The following is a 19129-nucleotide window of genomic DNA, read 5'->3' as shown; positions in this document are numbered from 1 at the left end:
ATTTAACTGTGGAAGTCATTCATCTAGTAGATTTTCTTGCTAATTGAGACCTGTTGCTGTCCATACTTGACTTTCTAAAATTACCTTTGCAATCCCTGTTTTTCATCGTATGTGACCACTAAAGTTGCTCTTTCATTTTTTTGCTATTAAAATACTTGGCTAAAGAAAAATTCTATCTCTTTTTAAAATATATTTTTATTGTAATTAATAGAAGGGTTACATTATATTTGCCAGACAGAAGGTGCATTACCTAACAGACATTGCTACCCCTAAGATGCTGTCTCTTTAAGTCTTGCAATAAATGTTGGTAGGGGAACCCAGTTTTCCCCATTACCCCTTCCAGAGAACTTTAAATAAAGGCTAAAATCTGCATTTGTGCCTGTTTCTTCAGACAGACCCACACATGCAAGTGAATTTTGGGAAGACAAAGTTCTGTAGTAATTAATACAGTACTAATCAACTGCTCTAGGAATACAGGCTGCCAGTCTACATCTCTGCAGGCTGGTTTGCTTGTCTTCCTGTCCAGTCACAGGATGTGCTTTCATCAAGCAGTTTCTTGGTTGTTTTAAATGTAGAGTCGGGTTCTATAGTTCTAAGATAGTTGCTTCTCATTGATTTCTTATTTTATATGTTTTTGGTAGAGGGATTAGTTTTTGTTTGTTTTGTTTTCTCTGAGTTTTTGCCTCTGAAATGTTACAATATTTTAATTGATAGTCTTAATATACTACTTTCTCATATGGTATTTATGAACAGAAGAAAATCTTGTGTTTTTTTTTGTTGTTGTTGTTGTTCATCTGTTTGACAGCTAACAAAATCAACAAAAGGGATCAACCTCAGGTCGGAACATAAGGAACATTTTTTAAAGAGTTTTTAGAAAAAAATATATGGGCATGATTGAAATTTTAATTCAGTACAATGTTTTGCATTAGCCACTTCATGTTTCATAAAAATAACTAACTTGTGTCTCTAGTTCAAAAGCTTACCTTTTTTTATTATTTCTTATACTCCGTAGTTAGTTCAGGTTTGCTAAAGAATACTTAGCAATGATCAGGATATAAAAATTGTGAGGAAAGGAATAGAAAATTTATTTACATGCCACTTGAAAAGTTCACCTCATTTGTAACAGGTTTCATTTAAAGCCAGAGTTTGTATTAGAAAATGTTACAGGTAAAGAAGCTATCTTTATAATGCAAGTATATTACCCTATTTGATATTTGAGACTGACAGTAGCAATATGAAGTGGAAAATAATAATGCCTTTTAGTTTTAGATTTTAATCTTAACTTCAATATGTATATATATGTAAACTTCGTTGATTTAAATAAAGTTATTGATGAGACACTAAAATATAACCAAATTTCACTAATGAACTGGAATGTATAGAAAAGAATGAAGAGAAAATTCATAACTCAAAAATATAGCACAATAGGTTTAATTGCAGATAGGACATGGCTGAAAGAGGAATACCAAACAAGATAACCTAATAGAAAATATTCACCTATATGGATTTGTCTTTTTGGTGTTTTGACTCAACCAAGAAAAGGTATAGGAGCTTTCCAGTATCCCTCCCTAGAGCATCTCATATTTTAGAGCCTGTGTATAAAAATAATCCTTATAATAAGGAGCAGTTTCAGCTCTTGCTACTTTAATGTGTATGATGTGGCTTTTATATTTTGTGTTTTTATTCTAATGAGTGCTTGCATTAAATACATATTTTGGAGACTTAATAAATAAAATTATAGTAACTTAGAAGTTTGTTCTTCATATCTTCCCTTTCAACCTTCCAGTAAACAAAAATTATTCTATAACTAATACATAATGCAGGCGTCACTTGTTCAGCAAACTGAGCTACTTGGATTAGAGTCATAGAATGAGAAAATAAGCAAAACAAATGGAAAATGAATAAACAGGTGGATGATAAAATTCATATTTTAGCATAGGGGAATTATAATGCCTTTACTATTGTTTGGGATAATCTTATTATTTGCAAGATAATCTGGTAAACTTGCTTAGTAAGAGTTAGAGCAATTTAGAGCAGAAGTTGTAGGTAAATTGCTGAAGAATTGATTTTGGCAGCAAGTATTTTAACCTATCGTTTTTTTTTTTTTTGTTTTTTTGTTTTGCCAGTCCTGGGCTTGAGCTCAGGGCCTGAGCACTGTCCTTGGACTTTCTCAACGCTAGAGGTCTACCACTTGAGCCTCAGCACCACTTCCGGCTTTTTTCTATGTATGTGGTACCGAGGAATCGAACCCGGGTCTTCATGCATGCTAGGCAAGCACTTTAACCACTAGGCCAAACTCCCGGCCCCTTAACCTATCATTTATAAGACTCTGCTATGAATTGTACCATTCGTTTATGTACCTTTAAAAAGAAAAAGAAATATATCAAGTACATTATGACTTGACAGGATGCCATTAATTGTGAGATGCATCCTGGTTTTAAGTCTTAGTTCTATTTATTTTTTGTTTGACTTAGTTCAAGGCTTTAAGAATTTTTCCTAATTTGAATATAGAATGGCCAAGTGTTAAACATCACTCTCCTCCTTTCCACCTCTCCTGTGCCCTAGCTGTATTTGAACATACGTCTGTGGTTTCTGTATGATGTTTGAGAGCTATAGTGATGGAATCTAATCAAATAGAATTACTTTTGTCTTAAGACAACTTCTAGTTCTTGTTACCTTAATTTCTTGTGCTTGAAGTCTCATTTTTAGCATTTTGTGGGGACGGATGCTGGGGATTGGATGTAAGTCTTGCACTGAAGTCTCACTTGTTAGTATCATAAAATTTCTGATCTTTTGTTGATGCCAAATATAGTATTAATCCAGAGTGGTGTATCTTTTAAAACATGGGATTGGGTTTTGTGACATTTGGCAGGAATGAGACTTCCTTATATTCCTATCTGAGGATTCCCAGTAATCTCAGACTGACATCTTTCTTGAACCATATTGTACTGATTTTTTTTTTTTTTTTTTACTTTTAGAATCTTCCAAGCCACTATTAATTGATAGGATGAAAAAGTTTAAGAGAAGGCTGTCCCTCACACTTCGAGGAAGCCAGACAATTGATGAGTCATTATCTGAACTGGCTGAACAAATGACTATTGAAGAAAGCAGCAGCAAGGATAATGGTAAATATCTGGGATGGGGAATATACCTCCTACCTACATTTAGTTACTTTATGAATGTAAATTTACTATCCAGATAATTTCATAGTATATCCTTTTGTATCTCTGCTTCATTCCATAGTTCCTTAGGAATCAGAAGAACTACACAACTTTTTCATGGTTGCTTATAGAATATTCCAGTCTCACTTCAGTGTTACTATACCTAGTCTCAAACACTGCTGATTATTCAGTGCTAAATATCTTCCATTTTTACGAACTCATGAATAAGAATGTATTCTATTAATGAGTGTGTTGTCCTAATTTTGAATAACCTCTTAATACGTAAATATTTTATTATCATCCAAATTAATACAACGTAAAAAAATCAGTGAAGTTTGTATTATTTCTTTTTTTGACTTCATAGTAGTTTTATAACATTCTGCATGCATATGAATTGTCAAACATTACAAGGTTCATCACATGAATGAATATTACTAATTTCCTATTCTATATTTACCACAGTCTGTTTGTAGTATTGAGTATTTACGGAGGATAAGCATAAATGTTTCATGCATTTGACAGTTACTGCTTTCTATGCCTTAATATAGTAGTATACAGCTAATAATAAAAAATAAAAAGTGCTTGTTAAATTGAGTGAATTAAGATGCAAAGTTGGTGAAATTTTAAGAACAAGGCTGCATATCCAAAGTCCAAAAATCCTTAGGGTTGTCTGAATAACCAGAAAGGATCTTGTCAATATGTCATATGTCTGGAGTGTCTGGTAAGCATTCCTTGCCTGTGCCTGAAATTTTGTTAGAGATATGTGGCAGATGGACAAAAACATATAAACATCCTCTCGTTGCTTTGAAAAGAGATTTTTTACTTAAAGTTATTTAGCCATGGATTGGAATTTTTGATACACTAATCCATTAAAATGGATAAATTAACTTATATGTAGGAGGTGAACTTTTACTTTTTTTATATATTTCTTATTGTAATTAATAGAAGGGTTACATTATATTCGCCAGATAGAAGGTGCATTAATTCACATACATTGATACCCTTTCTCATGTTTTGGTCCCCATTTCCCTTCCCCCCACCCCCATCCCTCATCTTGTTTTCCCCCCCTTCCCTAGTGAAATTTTACTTTTAAGCTCAAATCCCAAAGATGATTTTGTAATCTTTCATTCCTCCTATAAGAGTATCTGCTTTATTGATATTCATTACTCATTTTTATGGTAGAAATGTTTTACTAGTATGTTTGCTGAAGACGTTTGGGTATAAATTGTTGTATTCAGGTATTTATTTATTTATTTTTGGTCCTGGGGCTTGAGTACAGGGCCTAGGTGCTGACCCTGAGTTTCTTTTGTTAAATGCTAGCACTTTTCCATTTGTGCCACAGCTCTACTTTGAGATTTTTTGGTATTTGAATGGAAATAAGAGGCTACCATACTTTTCTGTGTGGGCTGGCTTTGAATTACTATCTGTGGATCTCAGTCTCCTAAGTAGCTACCATTATAGGCACAAGACATTAGCATCTGTTTTCTCAGTTACATTCTTTTTTTTTTTTTTTTTTTTTATTGCCAGTCCTGGGCTTGAGCAGCGCCTGAGTACTGACTGTTCTTGGGCTTTTCTCAAGGCTAGCACTCTGCCACTTGAGCCACAGCACCACTTCCAGTCTTTTTCTATGTATGTGGTACCGAGGAATTGAACCTGGGTCTTCATGCACGCTAGGCAGGCACTCTACCACTAGGCCAAACTCCTGGCCCCCTCTCAGTTACATTCTTAAAGAGTATTTGATCATTAGACCTTTTTCTCTTTCTTGAAGTTTGGGAAGATTTCTGTTACTATTTTGTTGAGTAGAGTTGCAATGCCTTTAACTTTTAATTCTTCTCCCTTTTCTATTTCAGAGTCCACTAGTTCTTGCATGTCCTTTTGAAATGTGTGGTTTTTTTTTTTTATGTCTTTGACTGTTCTAATTACTCTGCTTTATCAACTCCAATACCCTGTCATCTTCTTTGTCCTATTGCCTATGCTTTCAACTGTTTTGTAACACAGAGCTCTTCATGCTTTCTCTGTCTTTATTGACATCTTGTTTCATGTGTCGCATTTTCTTATTTTGTCTGTTTTATAACATTTTCTTTATTTTGTCTGTTTTATAATTTGTTAGTTACCTAGTTTTTCAAGGGTCTTCTCTTTCATAGCATCTGCCTTTTCTCTTACCATTGCTTTAATGATTAATGATTGTTTTAGTTTTTTTTGTGGGGGGCGTTAATGGACTTGAACTTGGCTTGGGTGCTGTCCTTGAGCTCTACAGCTGAAGGTTAGTGCTCTACCACTTTGAGCCACAGCCTATCTGGGTTCAGGATTTGTGAAAGCCATTCAGTGTAGATAGAGAGTACAGTACTGATGGGGAGTGGTATGTGAGAGCTTAATTGTGGTAGTGGTAGAGATTGTTGTTACCTTTTTCCTGGAGTCCTCTGTGGCTTCTTGGTGGCTATTCCCTTGGAGAAGAGAGAAGTGTCTATACGACTTTTTAAGGCTATGAATCAAAATAAATATGCTTGTTGGACAGTAAGTTAATATTTTAGGATAATTTGTATCTTTCTCAAATTAATGTTAATTGTCTTAAAGCATCCTTAGTTTGTAACATATGGTGAAATGTTAAAAACTACATGTATTTCTAAAACTTCCCTTCGGTACAGTATGAACTAACAGGTAGTACAATGAACATAGGAGGTCTCCTAGGTTTCTTCTTGGCCTGAGTTATTCGAAGACATCATAATTAGATACCAGTTCTTCTTGGGTTAAGAGATTAGTGGTAGTATAGACTGCCATCATCTGATGTTGCTTGTTCCTTTAAGATTATAGTGTAAATTTCACCAATAGCTTTGTCAGAGGTTCTGTCTTTTGGTCACCTATCATTGCCTAATAACTATTTCTAATACGTTTCTCCTTGGAGACTAAAGGATGTTAATGTATTATTACTTGTTATTTTTGCTTCACATAAAAACTGGGCTTAAGCTCAAGGCTAGAACTCTACCACTTGAGCCTCAGTACCACTTCTGGCTTTTTTCTATGTATGTGGTGCCAAGGAATCGAACCTGGGTCTTCGTATGCTAGGCAAGCACTTTACCACTAGGCCAAACTCCCGGCCTGTAAACTATACTTTTTAATTGATATTCTCACATGAAATAGAAGTGATTCTTTTTTTTTTTTTTGCCAGTCCTGGGGCTTGAACTCAGGGCCTGAGCACTGTCTTGAGCTTTCTCAAGGCTAGAACCCTACCACTTGAGCCACAGCACCATTTCTGGCTTTTTCTATGTGTATGGAATCGAACTTTGGTCTTCATGCATATTAGGCAAGCACTCTACCACTGGCCCAAACTCCCAGCCCCAGAAATGATTCTTATCTGATACCAAATAATAATAACAATTATAAATTTAAGGAATAAAGAGAATGTAGTTTATAATTTCTCTGAGTACATTACCCTTGGGCCAGCTTTGTCAGTCACATACATGATCAGAATCCTATTACTTTTGCTTTTCTATAGGCACATGCTCTTGTGCACACTTTAGAACCAATCAAATGGAAAAGTAACACATTTATAGGGCTGAGAACTATAAACATCCAAAAAAAATGGCAGTGCATGTAGTACCTTTGTCAGTTATATAACACCAAGATAGAATCTGAGCTATTATTTCTATCATTTTTACCATTCAGTCATATCAGACGAATGTTTAAACTCAGTTATGAATATATCAATATAACTGTAATTCACATGACATTGTATGTTTATCTACTTAGGATGTTTGCTTATTGACAGGAGAATTGATTTAAGGAAAGATGAATCCGTTGATTTAAACACAATTGCTTACACTTAGCACAGCATATTAGGACTTTTCAGCATATTAGATTTCTTTTTACTGAGAAAATATTAAATGTTTAATTTTTTAAAGTTGTCAAAAGTTATGCTATCTCATTTTCTCAAAAAGTTAAGCATAAAATATCTACACTACCCAGCAATTCCATTTCTCAAGATGTACCCAAAGAACTGAAATATACTTATACGAAATCTTGTTCAGATTTTCCCCACTTATAATATCTTTAAAGTATTAGATCTTAAAAATTCTACATAATAGTGAGTCTGTGAGTGTTTTGTGATAATATATTAGAATCTCAAAATTGGGCCAGTAATTTCAGAGCCTTGGGGATGGGAGCATGGTCTAGTGATAGAATGCTTGCCTAACATGCATGAAGGCCTGGGTTTGCTTCCTTAGTACCACATACACAGAAAAAGCCAGAAGTGGTGCTTTGGCTCAACTAGTAGAGTGCTACCCTTGAGAATGCCTAAGAGCAGTGCCTAGGTCCTGAGTTCTAGCCCCAGGACTGGCAAAAAAAGCAAACAATAATAATCATAATAATTTTAGAATCTCTATACCAACTAATTGCCTCTGTTCTATTCACCAGGTGACCTATATTTTTGAGTGTCTAGCAATAGGAATGTAAATTCCTGTAGGTCTTTAATATTTTGTAGCATGTTTAATTATAAATACTAGAAAATCAGTACGTGGAGGAGTATAAAAACAACCTTGAGGGGCCGAGAGTTTGGCCTAGTAGTTAAAGTGCTTGCCTAGCATGCATGAAGACCCAGGTTCGATTCCTTGATACCACATACATAGAAAAAAGCTGGAAGTGGTGCTGAGGCTCAAGTGGTAGAGCTCTAGCCTTGAGAAAGTCCAAGGACAGTGCTCAGGCCCTGAGCCCAAGCCCAGGACTGGCAGGGGGAAAAAAAAAAAAAACCTTGAAATTGGGTATGCTTATAAATTTTACCTGTACTTTTGTGATTTTTTGATTATTAAGAAAGGAATAGGGTTTACACAGTGATTCATTATGATTGCGATCCCTACTACACAAGAGACAGAAATTAGTAGGATTGGAATTGAAGACTTGCCCAAGATAAAAGTTCATGAGAACTTCATCTCACCAGTAGCTGGATCTGGTGCTATAGGTGTGTCATCCTAGCTATGTGAGAAGTTTTAAATGTTCAGGTTGCCCAAGGCAAAATGTAAGACATTATTCCTCAAGATCGGTAAAGCAAAAAGGAGCATGAATCACATGGTAAAATCCTTGCCTAGAAGGTGAGTCCCTAAGTTCAGTCTTGTATACCATGACAAAAGGAAGAAATATATAGATAAGTAATTTGACTAACTTTAAATATTAAGTATTTTCTAGATATTTTATAGAAACTATGTTAATTCTGCTACTTTAAATAGCCAAAAAAAAGTGAAGCTAAATGTCATGGTCTCTTTTACAATTTTTGTTTTGTTTTCTGTTTTGCTTTCTCAATCTTTCTCATGTGATCCTGAATCTTGGACTGACTATGGAATGATTTTTTGGATTCCATGAACCACAGAGCCTATTGTGAAGAATGGCAGACCTCCAACGTCTCACAGTATGCATTCCTTCCTCCACCAGTACACAGGGTCTTTCAAGAAGCCCCCCTTGCGGAGACCTCACAGTGTTATTGGTGGAAGCCTTGGTTCCTTTATGGCTATGCCCCGAAATGGAAGCAGATTAGGTAATCTGATTACTTTTTGATTGACACTTTCTAATTTTAGTTGATTTCTTTCTAATAATAGGACATGTATGTAGTTAGATTCTGGTTGTATGAAAAAAATCAGCCAGCCCTTATTAACTAATTTTTCTTTGTGAAGAAAAAACAAAGTTACAAATAGGAAAGGATGCAGAAACACAAAAGGCTCCTCTAGTAGTACTGATAACTGTGGAGAAATAATACTTGAAACTTGTCCATTATGAAACAAACCTGTAAAAAGATTTCAACATGAATGATGAACCTTGGTTGGTAGTTAATGTGGTATCATACCTTAGTAACTCTTCCATTTATCACCATATGGTTATGACAGCTCATACCCATAATCCTTGCTATTTAGGAGGCTGAGCTCTTTAGGATCTCATATTGAAGCCAGTTTAGGCAAAAAAGAACTCCATGACATGCCATTTCCTAACGTACTAATAAATAGCTGAACTTGATGTAATGCTCGAATTATAGAACACCAGCCATGAACAAGCAAGCTGAGCAAGAACTCAAGGACTTGAATTCAAACACGGTACCAAGAAAAAAATAGCTTATCACCTGAGTTGTTACCATGTTATTGCTATGTTCTTTATAATATCCAGGGAAGAAACACAGGTTTTTACAGTTTATGCTTATAATGTTTATTTCTCTTGTCTTTTTTGGTGATGTCTGTTGTGGTATTTGGGGAGGGGGAAAGAGTGCGCGCGCAAGCGTGAGAGAGGGCGCACATGCATGTGCGTGTGCTGGTACTAGGACTTGAAGTCAAGGTCTAGGCTTTTTCCACTCAAGGCTGGCACTCCTACCACTTGAGTCACACTTCCACTTCCAGCTTTTGGGTGATTAATTGGAGATAAGAATCTCATAAAATTTCCTGCCAGGGCTGGCTTCAAATTGCAGTCTTCACATCTCAGTCTCCTAAGTAGCTAAGATTATAGGTATAAGCTACCACCACCCAAGTTTGAGTTATGTTTTGATCTAGTAATGGCATAGCTATACATTCAAGATGTCAGAGACCTTGAATGCTATGATTTTTGCATGTTGACTCTGCATTTGACCTGGAGTCATAAGAAATTGTATGAAAAATCAGTATATCTCTCAATATATTTTACTTGGAATATTTTTCTCTTAGTATTTCACTATTTCTCTCTCAGTATTTTTGTTTATATGATTCTCAGCACTGGGTCTGAATTGAGAGCCTCATGTGTACTAAAGAAATTACAACTTCAGCCATACCCCTAGTCCGGTAATAGATCTTTTTACAGATAAGCATTGTCTCATTTTTCTCATATAGATATTGTACATGAAAATCTAAAAATGGGATCAGATGGTGAAAGTGACCAAGCTTCTGGGACATCATCTGATGAAGTGCAGTCACCTACAGGTGTTTGTCTCAGAAATCGTATTCATAGACGGATCTCAATGGAGGTAAACTCTTTAAAAATGTGCTTTGTTTGTGAATTTGTGTATTTATTACAGGCATGCACACCTATCAAGTAAATAAATGGCCCTTATGAAACTTTTTATGAAGGCAAATGACACTTTAAGATAGCTGTTTCTTAATGTTAATCACTGTAATCTGAATATGTTCTTTTTTTCTAATTACTATCCCAGGGCAAGTATAAATTAATTGTAGCTGTTTGTATTCTGCAAAATACTCTTTTAGGATTTTTAAGTATAATACATTAGCAAAGTCCTTTTTTGCAGAAAATGTGATATTAATTACAAATTCTTTTTGAGATTGATCTGAGTGCATCATGTTTAATATGTTTTCCAAGTTTAAGAGGTATAAATATAACAGACACCAGCTTTTATTTTCTTTATGAGTGCCATTTCTTTTATTAATATTATATCTACACATTTCTGTAGCTCATATAAATTGCTTTTCTGTGTAAAAGAAGAATTCTTTTTTCTTTCTTTTTTGCAGTACTGAGGTCTAAACTCAGGGCTTTGTGCTTGGTTGACTGGTACTCTAACCTTAAGGACAGAAGTTGATTATAGCCAGGAGTTTAGCCTAGTGGTAGAGTGCTTGCCTAGCATGCATGAAGGCCTGGGTCGATTCCTTGGTACCACATATAGAGAAAAAAGCTGGAAGTGGTGCTCAGGCTCAAGTGGTAGAGCATTAGTCTGAGCATAAAAGTGCCCAGGTATTGAGTTTAAGCCCCAGAACTATTATATAAGCCCCAGAACTAGTATACATACATACATACAACCCCCCCCCACGCACACATGTTCAAAAATACTGAACATTGGTTATTTGTTTTGTTGTACTTTTTTTTTTCTTACTTTCTTTTGGGTATTTGGTGTCACTATTGTAGCCTAGGCTGGCTTTGAACTTGAGATCTTCCTGTCTCACTCACTGAATGCTAGGTTTACATGTGTGATCTCTCATGCCTGGTTGAGCATTCTTTTTTTTTGGTCACTTTTGGGGCTTGAACTCAAAGCCTGGCCACTGTCCCTAAATTCTTCAGACCAAGGCTAGTGCTGTACCACTTCGAGTCACAGCACCAGGCAGCCTAGGCAGAAAAATTCATTGTAGATCATTGTATATAATCAATGTAGGTAACTTTTAGGTAAATGTACTAAGACTTTCATCTCACAAAAAAAATAATGTGTGATAAAGATCATAAATTCAAAAGATTAATGCCCTTGCCTTATCTAGATTTTTTTTTATTAACTCCTCTTTTTTTGTTGTTGTAGGATTTAAATAAGCGGTTATCCCTACCTGCAGATATCAGAATACCTGATGGATATCTTGAAAAGTTACAGATCAATAGCCCACCATTTGACCAACCCATGAGCCGAAGGTCGCGGAGAGCTTCCCTAGTAAGTGTCTGGTCTCTTAGACCTATACCTTCTGATCTGCCTTCTTGGTTTTCTGGATGAAAACATACCATCTGGGCCCAGGAGTGCGGTCTAGTGGTAGAGTGCTTGCCTAACATGCACAAAGCCCTGGGTTTGATACCATATGCATAGAAAAGGCCAGTAGTGGTGCTGTGGCTCAACTGGTAGAGTGCTAGTCTTGAGAAAACTCAAGGGCAGTACCTTGCCCTTAGTTAAATCCCCAGGACTGACATCAAAACAAAACAAAACGAACATTCCCCCTCGTTTTGCACTCTGTGCAATCCCAGGGATTTACATATGCTGGACAAATGATTCACCATTAAGTTATATTCCAAGCCTTTGGATTCAGTTTTTAATTTACATCTATTGAATACCTAAATTTTATGACATTACTTTCTATATATTGATTTTCTTGGTTCTTAAGGATTTATTGGAACCCTTAAGATACATGCATATTAGAACAAAATTTTATTTTGGGGTAAGGTTTATTGGTATGTGCTATATGTAGAATATCTACTAGCTACAGCTGCTAGATAGACAAACCATTTATACTAGGCAAACACAAATATCTATTAATATATAGATTATACAGTGTAATATACAAACTGTGGTCATACACAATAAAAATTTGTAGCATTAATACAATTGTGTAACTAGTGCCAGGTAAGTAAATGAAAATGTTTATATCCTTCTTGCTATCTAATACCAAAGATTTATTTTTATTTTCATGTGTCAGATTGTTGTTGTTATTATTATTGATAGTAAACATTAGTACCTGAATCTTTTTTTGTTCTCATTTATGAGCACACTCTGGTTTTTGTTGTTGTTGTTTTGTTTTATTTTTGTGCTAGTCCTAGGGCTTAAATTCAGGATCTGGGCACTGTCTCTGAGCTTTTGTGCCCAAGGGTAATACTCTTACCACTTGAACCACTGCTCCACTTTTAGCTTTTTGGTGTTTTTATGGCAGTAAGAGCCTCAGGGATTTTAATCCTCAGGCTGGCTTAGGACCTTATTTTTTGAATCTTGGCCTCCTGAGTAGCTAGAATTACAACAGAAGTGATCCAACCGTGCTTAACTCACATTGATTTACATACACAATGCTTAACATTTCCAGTTTTTTGTTTGTTTTCTGTTTTATTTTTTTGAGATGATGTCATGTAGCACAGACTTTCCTGGAGTTTGCTTTGTAGCTGAGCTGGCCTTGAGGCTATTGCCTCAGCCTGCTGAAATAAAAGTATATACCACTACACTTACCTTTCTTTTCTAATTTTTCTTAGTCTTTTAAACTTTTGCAGTTATAAATTTTAAAGTATCAAAATGTATCCTAAAGCTAGTCTCAGTGACTCATGCCTATAATCTCAGCTACTTGGGAAGCAGAGATCAGGAAGATGATACTTTGAAGCCAACCTGAGCAAAAATTAAGTTTATAGACCTCTTCTCAACCACAAAAGGCTGGGAATGATGATTTGTGCCCATCATTCCAGGAACATGAGAAACATAAATAAGTGGATTGTGGTCCTGGCTAGCCTGGGTATAAATTCAATTCCCTATTTAAAAAATAACTAAAGCAGAAAGAGTTGGAGGTAAGAGTCAAACAGTGAAATACCTACCTAGCAAATGCAGTGCCCTGAGTTCAAATTCTAGTCCTATTAAAAATTATACACCTTTTACAAATGTATGAATGTGTATACATATGTATATATATAGTTCATACATTATGCGGTATATATCCCAATATATACAGAAATATATGTACTTTTGTCATTGGCTTATTTTGCTCTGTGTTAATATTTTGTGTTTTATCTATGTTACATGTGGTTAAAGTTTGTTTTTCACCTTGCATGATAGTTTTTTTTAAATACATTATACTTTATTTAAATTTTAATAGTTTTTCACTGATGTCCTTCATCTATCCCAGAACCTCACTCAAGACACATTACATTTAGTTACCATAACTCATATTAAGGATAGTGGTTATTTGATTGGTAAAATGTTAATACTCATTTGTGATTCAAAAGAAATGAACTGTTTCAGCCCTTAATAAACCAAAATGGGAAAGGCTATATGCAAATGGAATTCATCAGAGCCTCATTGTACATACAATGATGTATGTAAAAACAGATGAGAAAATAAGCATTCTAAGTTCGATGTCCCTCAAGATAATCAAAAGTTTAAAAGATACAATGGGATATATAAGTAAAGTTCCACTTATGAAGTACAAGGGTAGAAAGTATTATGTGGGTAACAGCAAATTTTGTAAGACGAAATGGCAAGTAGAACTGAAGCACTCAAAAATCTCTTCATGTGTCCTCACATGTTCAAGGGCTAAAACTCATTTCTGTCAGTTACAGTAACAAAGACCTGTGTATAGAACCTCTGTATGACCTTCACTTGCTGTGACACTAAATTAGAACTACATCTTTGGCATGTTTTCAGTTTTATAATTGTCCTAAAATATGTTGTGAGATCCAAGAGAACGCCAGAAATTTTTCATAATGTGCACTGTCAAATTCCTTCCTTATAACAATGGAGCATCAGGAAAAAAAAACACCTTTAATTTTTATATTAAAGCATATTATGCCATTTCTAACTTGTTTTATAACACTTATGTAATATGAGGTAATGCTCAGTCTATTTTGTGAGCTCATAGAAGTAGTAATCTCATCTGTCATTCTCACCACACTGTAGCAGCAAGCATTGTGCTTGCTAAAAATGAGCTTTGTCCTCTATCCTCTGAATAATTTCTGTAAGAGAGCACGCAAACAATTTACATCTATTGTTAATCCTGTCAAATTCAGCAGATAGAAAATGCAAGCTAAGTTTTCTAATATTCCCATTTAAAGATTCAATAATTGCTCTTTGGATATAATCATTAAATTCTTAAGATTAAAATTATTAAAATAGAAGAAGGGTGTGGTATGCTTTTTTATTGTATGAATTATCATCTTACTAACAATTTACTAGTTAAATCCACCTTTTGTCTGAATTCTATCAACCTGCATGGATTCGGTAATGGTTTTTATTTTTATAAATTGGGTTTCAAATTAAGTTTAACGTCATAATTAAAGTACATTGTTCACTTTCTCTTTTTATATATGTATTTTAATTGACACAGTCCTACATGTTTATTTAGTACGGTGGCATTTTAATCTGTGTATACAGTATGTAATGAACTGAGTAATCAGTGTATTTCTCTATGAGCAGGTCATTCAAAATCCTCTGTACTAGTTATTTCAAAATATATAATTAATTGCTGCCAAACACCTTCCTTCTTTCCCTTCCTTCCTCTCTCCCTCCCTTCCTTCCTCCCTCTCTTTCACCCTTTCTCTCTCCCTTTCTCCCTTTCTCCTTTCTTTTGGTTTTTGTGTCAGTATTGTCTCTTGTTCTCGCTTTGCATTTTTCACTCAAGGCTGCAGCTCTACTACTTGAGCCATAGTTCTACTTCCAGCTTTTTCCTGATGAATTAGAGATTTAAAAAAAAAAAAAAGGTTTTCTCCCATGACTCAAATACTCCCCCCCCAAAAAAAAACTAGGGCTGGAGGCATGACTCAACCATAAAACACCTGCATAGCAAGTGAGATGACCCAAGTTCAAACCCTAGCCCAGTCATAAAAAGAAAAACCTAAATAGTATAAAAGTAACCACTCCAAGTCTGTAATTTAGATGGGTAGTTTTCATTATGAATTTGTGTGGTCTTGAACCTCTTTTGTTCTAGAATCAAGCAAATTTTGAACAGATATTCAACAATCAAAGTACAGATTTTTTTTTCTTCCTAGTATTGGATTCTTTAGGAAAGCTTTAAAAGATGGGAGAAGTGAATTGAAAATTTCAGAATAATTGCTAAATTTATAATGGTTTACTTTCAGTCAGAAATTGGATTTGGGAAAATGGAAACCTACATCAAATTGGAAAAGCTTGGTGAGGTGAGTACTTGTTTATCTTACTCTGAAAAGCAACAGAACATTAGAAAGGATTAGATCATTCAGTCCTTGAAATTATCCTACCAGTTAGAGAAAAAAAGTGTTTCTGAAAATTGTTACTGAAGCACAGATATTGTGCTTTCTTGGTAACAAAATAGGCATTTGCTTGTTATCTTCCTGGCAATCTGCTGTCACACAGAACATTGAATGAGCTCAAACTTGTGAATGTAAAAACATTGTCTTTAGAGAAAAACACATCTATCATGAGGCAACTTAAGACTTTGTCTTGAACTTGAACTTTTTGTAGAATTACTAATTTAAAATAAACTGCCTTCCACAATAAACAGTTAGTAGAGAAACTTTTATGGAATTTATCAAAAGAAAAATTAATGTACAGAGATTCTGGAAAGCCTGGAAGTAGGTAACATTTCCATAATTCAACAGTATAATTATGTTTTTATTAAATATACTCAATTAGTGTCCTATCTTCACACACTACTGCAGGCAAAGCATCTTTTAATTTTAAAATTATTGACCAGATTGTTTATCTGAATGAGTGTATAAAAGACTGTTTTTACAACTTAAAAACAAATGTTATTGTCAAGGTGGTGTACAGAGGGGTTGTACTGTAGTTCCATATGTAAGGTAGTGAGTGTATTTCTTGTTGGCCATTATTACTCTTCCCATGCTTTCGCTGTTATATCAGTTCACCCTTTGTCCTTTGTTTCACTATTTTATTATTCCCTTCCCTTCCCTAATTCAAATAAACATGAACAGAAGAATATGGAAGTTGAATATGGAGCTCAACGTCTGCTGTAAGAAAAAATAATGCTAATCCCATTGTGGATTTTTCTTTGTAAGAGAATTAAGCAGTACAAGTTGGAAATTGTTAGGATCTTCATTATGCAGGTAGTGTTAGTGTAGAGAGTCTTGATGTTTCTGATGTATCTTTTTGTTGTTGTTGTTTAAAACTGGGACTCAAACTCAGTACCTGATGCTTTCACTCATTGGTTGGTGCTCTATCAACTGAGAACCCTCTGTTATCTTTCAAAAATATGTTTTATAGGGTACATATGCAACAGTATACAAGGGAAGAAGTAAGTTAACAGAGAATTTGGTGGCATTAAAAGAGATTCGATTGGAACATGAAGAAGGTGCACCATGTACAGCCATAAGAGAAGGTATACCCTTTACACTGAAGGTTTGAAAATCAAACCCAGATTATGTTTTTTGCAAATAAAAATAGCTCATATTCATGTAAAAATAACAGTTGATTAGAAGATACGATTACACCTTAGGAGGTTAATTTCTAAAACCAAAATATGCAGTAGAAAGGAATTAGTTGATTATGTTATTGTATAGTTTCTAGTAAAATCCTATGATGTTTTTAAAGATCAGTAACACATAAAAATTTGACCTAGGATAGCCAGGCACCAGTGACTCAGACCTGTAATCCTAGCTGTTCTGGAAGGTGAGGTGTGAGGATGGAGATTTGAAGCCAGCCTAGGCACAAAAGGGCATAGAGATTCTCTTCCCCAGTTAATCCCTGCCTGGCTCCCCAGGAAAAAAAAAAAAAGCCAAAAGTGGAACTGTTGCTCAGTAGTAGAGCTACTAGCCTTGTGCAAATAAATTTTAAAAAATCCAGGGATAGCATCCAGGCTCTGAACTCAAGCCCCAGGACCAGCACTCCCATCCCAACCTCCCCAAAAAAGTCCTAAGAAAGTTATATATTAGGAAAATATTATATATTGATACAAAAGGGACATGGTAATTATAAATTAGCCTTATAAATTAATCAAGTATGAGAAATGAACATTTATGTCACAATATCATTTTACTTAAAAAGCTTTAATATTAAAAAAATGGTTTGAGGCACTTGGTGGGTAATGAAGCTTATACTTTATATCTAAAATCTAGAGTCTCAGAGAGTTAATGTTAGAGCAAAAAAAGCCCAGAAGATTGAGAGTTATAATATTGTAGACAATTTTGGATATTATAATACTAAATAAAAAAAAGCATAAAAGAAATCAAAATCTACTACCAGACCCAGACCCCCTTGGTAAATTACATTGTAATCATTGAGTCTTAAATATAATCAGAATATTGAATTCAGATACTAAATTTAAGGTTTTATGGAGTATGATTACCATAAACTATAAATAACTGACTTTCTTTTCTGTGTTTCAGTTTCACTACTAAAGGATTTAAAACATGCAAATATAGTAACCCTACATGACATTGTCCACACAGATAAATCTTTGACTCTGGTCTTTGAGTATTTGGTAAGCATTTAATAAATACTTACTATTTAATTTTGCTTTTATAAAGTAGCAGAGTAGATTTTTTTTTTTTTAACCAGTCCTGGGCTTGAGCTCATGTCCTGAGCACTGTCCTTGGACTTTCTCAAGGCTAGAGCTCTACCACTTGAGCCTCAGCACCACTTCTGGCTTTTTTCTATGTATGTGGTGCTGAAGAATCGAACCCGGGTCTTCATGCATGCTAGGCAAGCACTTTAACCACTAGGCCAAACTCCCGGCCCCAGAGTAGATATTTTTAACAGGTTGATTGAAGGTAATTATAGTGAATTAAATTATGTGTGTGGTACATCCTGCATTTTTTTTTCCTTATAAAAGCAACTTGTTTTTAGAAATCAAATGCTGACCATGCACCTGCAACTCATGCCTATAATGCTAGTTACTCAGGAGGCTGAGATCTGAAGAAAAGTCTGAGACTCTTATTTGGTAGTTTATTAAACTACCAAGAAGCCAGAATTGGAGCTGTGGCTCAAGCAGTAGAGTATTAGCCTTTGCAAAGGAAGTTCAGAGACAGCATCTGGTCCTGAGTTCAAGCCTCAGGACTGGCCAAAATAAGTAAATAAATAAAAATCAAATGATCCTAAATGAGTCCATTGTGCACAGTGAAAATTCTGCATCCTGTAGTAAAGTGCTGTGTTGTATTTTGTTTCATTTTTCCAGGATAAAGACCTGAAACAGTACATGGATGACTGTGGCAACATCATGAGCATGCACAATGTAAAGGTATGTTTCAGTGTATCATTTCAGATTTTGTCTAAAGATGAACTGTTTTGCATAGTGAAATTCACCAGTTTTCTATTAGAATTTTCTAATCTTTAAATAGATAACTGTCTCCTGAGCATATTTACTCAATTTCTATCTACTGTACTTCAACTTTCTTAGAATTAGACTTTTTGTAGAATTATTTCAAGCCTTAATTTTTTTTCTTTTTCTTTTTTGACAATAGTAGTGTTTGAACCTGAGACTTGAGCTATACCTTCGATCCTTTCTTGCTTTTTCAGGTTATTTTTTGCATAGGACCTTCAATTTTTGCCTGGGCCAGTTTCCGCTTCTGAAGTTGTTAGAATTACAGGAGGGAGGCACTGTATCCTGTTTAAAAATTACTTTTGATATTTTTGTTCACATAGTTTATTGTCCTATGTAAAGAATTATATAAAGTATATTCTGCTTTTAAAAAAAAAAACCCACCAAACTTCAAAAATACGTACAAGTGATGGATGCATTCTGTGAAAACATCCCTCCTTTAAATAGTGAGACTCTGATGTATTTGAAATGACATTTAATTGTAAAATAACAGCTTACCAAAAGTCTAATCTCTAAATAAGGTTAGGGAACTCTGACCTATCATAAATG

At 34.8% G+C, this 19129-nt stretch overlaps 1 protein-coding gene across 3 annotated transcripts in view; it reads left to right on the top strand.

The window, feature by feature from the left end:
• The window catches only part of Cdk17 (cyclin dependent kinase 17), a 74955-nt gene that overhangs the window by 39610 nt on the left and 16216 nt on the right, over positions 1–19129 (top strand). For 2 of the 3 annotated variants that reach the window (XM_090328443.1, XM_090328441.1), the window contains exons 2-9: positions 2979–3125; positions 8518–8682; positions 9992–10125; positions 11398–11523; positions 15408–15464; positions 16528–16642; positions 17649–17743; positions 18437–18499. In XM_090328443.1, the coding sequence (XP_090184569.1) occupies positions 3008–3125; positions 8518–8682; positions 9992–10125; positions 11398–11523; positions 15408–15464; positions 16528–16642; positions 17649–17743; positions 18437–18499 (873 nt within the window). In that variant the 5' untranslated portion in view covers positions 2979–3007. Of the gene's footprint in view, positions 1–2978; positions 3126–8517; positions 8683–9991; positions 10126–11397; positions 11524–15407; positions 15465–16527; positions 16643–17648; positions 17744–18436; positions 18500–19129 lie in introns of those variants that run through there. The other variant, XM_090328442.1, reaches the window with a different exon arrangement.

The sequence above is a fragment of the Megascapheus bottae genome, chromosome 2 (assembly GCF_031878675.1).
Source record: "Megascapheus bottae isolate mThoBot1 chromosome 2, mThoBot2.hap1, whole genome shotgun sequence".
In the NCBI taxonomy this organism is placed as follows: Eukaryota; Metazoa; Chordata; class Mammalia; order Rodentia; family Geomyidae; genus Megascapheus; species Megascapheus bottae.
The sequence above is the reverse complement of the archived record's forward strand: the minus strand, read 5'-3'. Positions and strand labels throughout refer to the sequence as shown.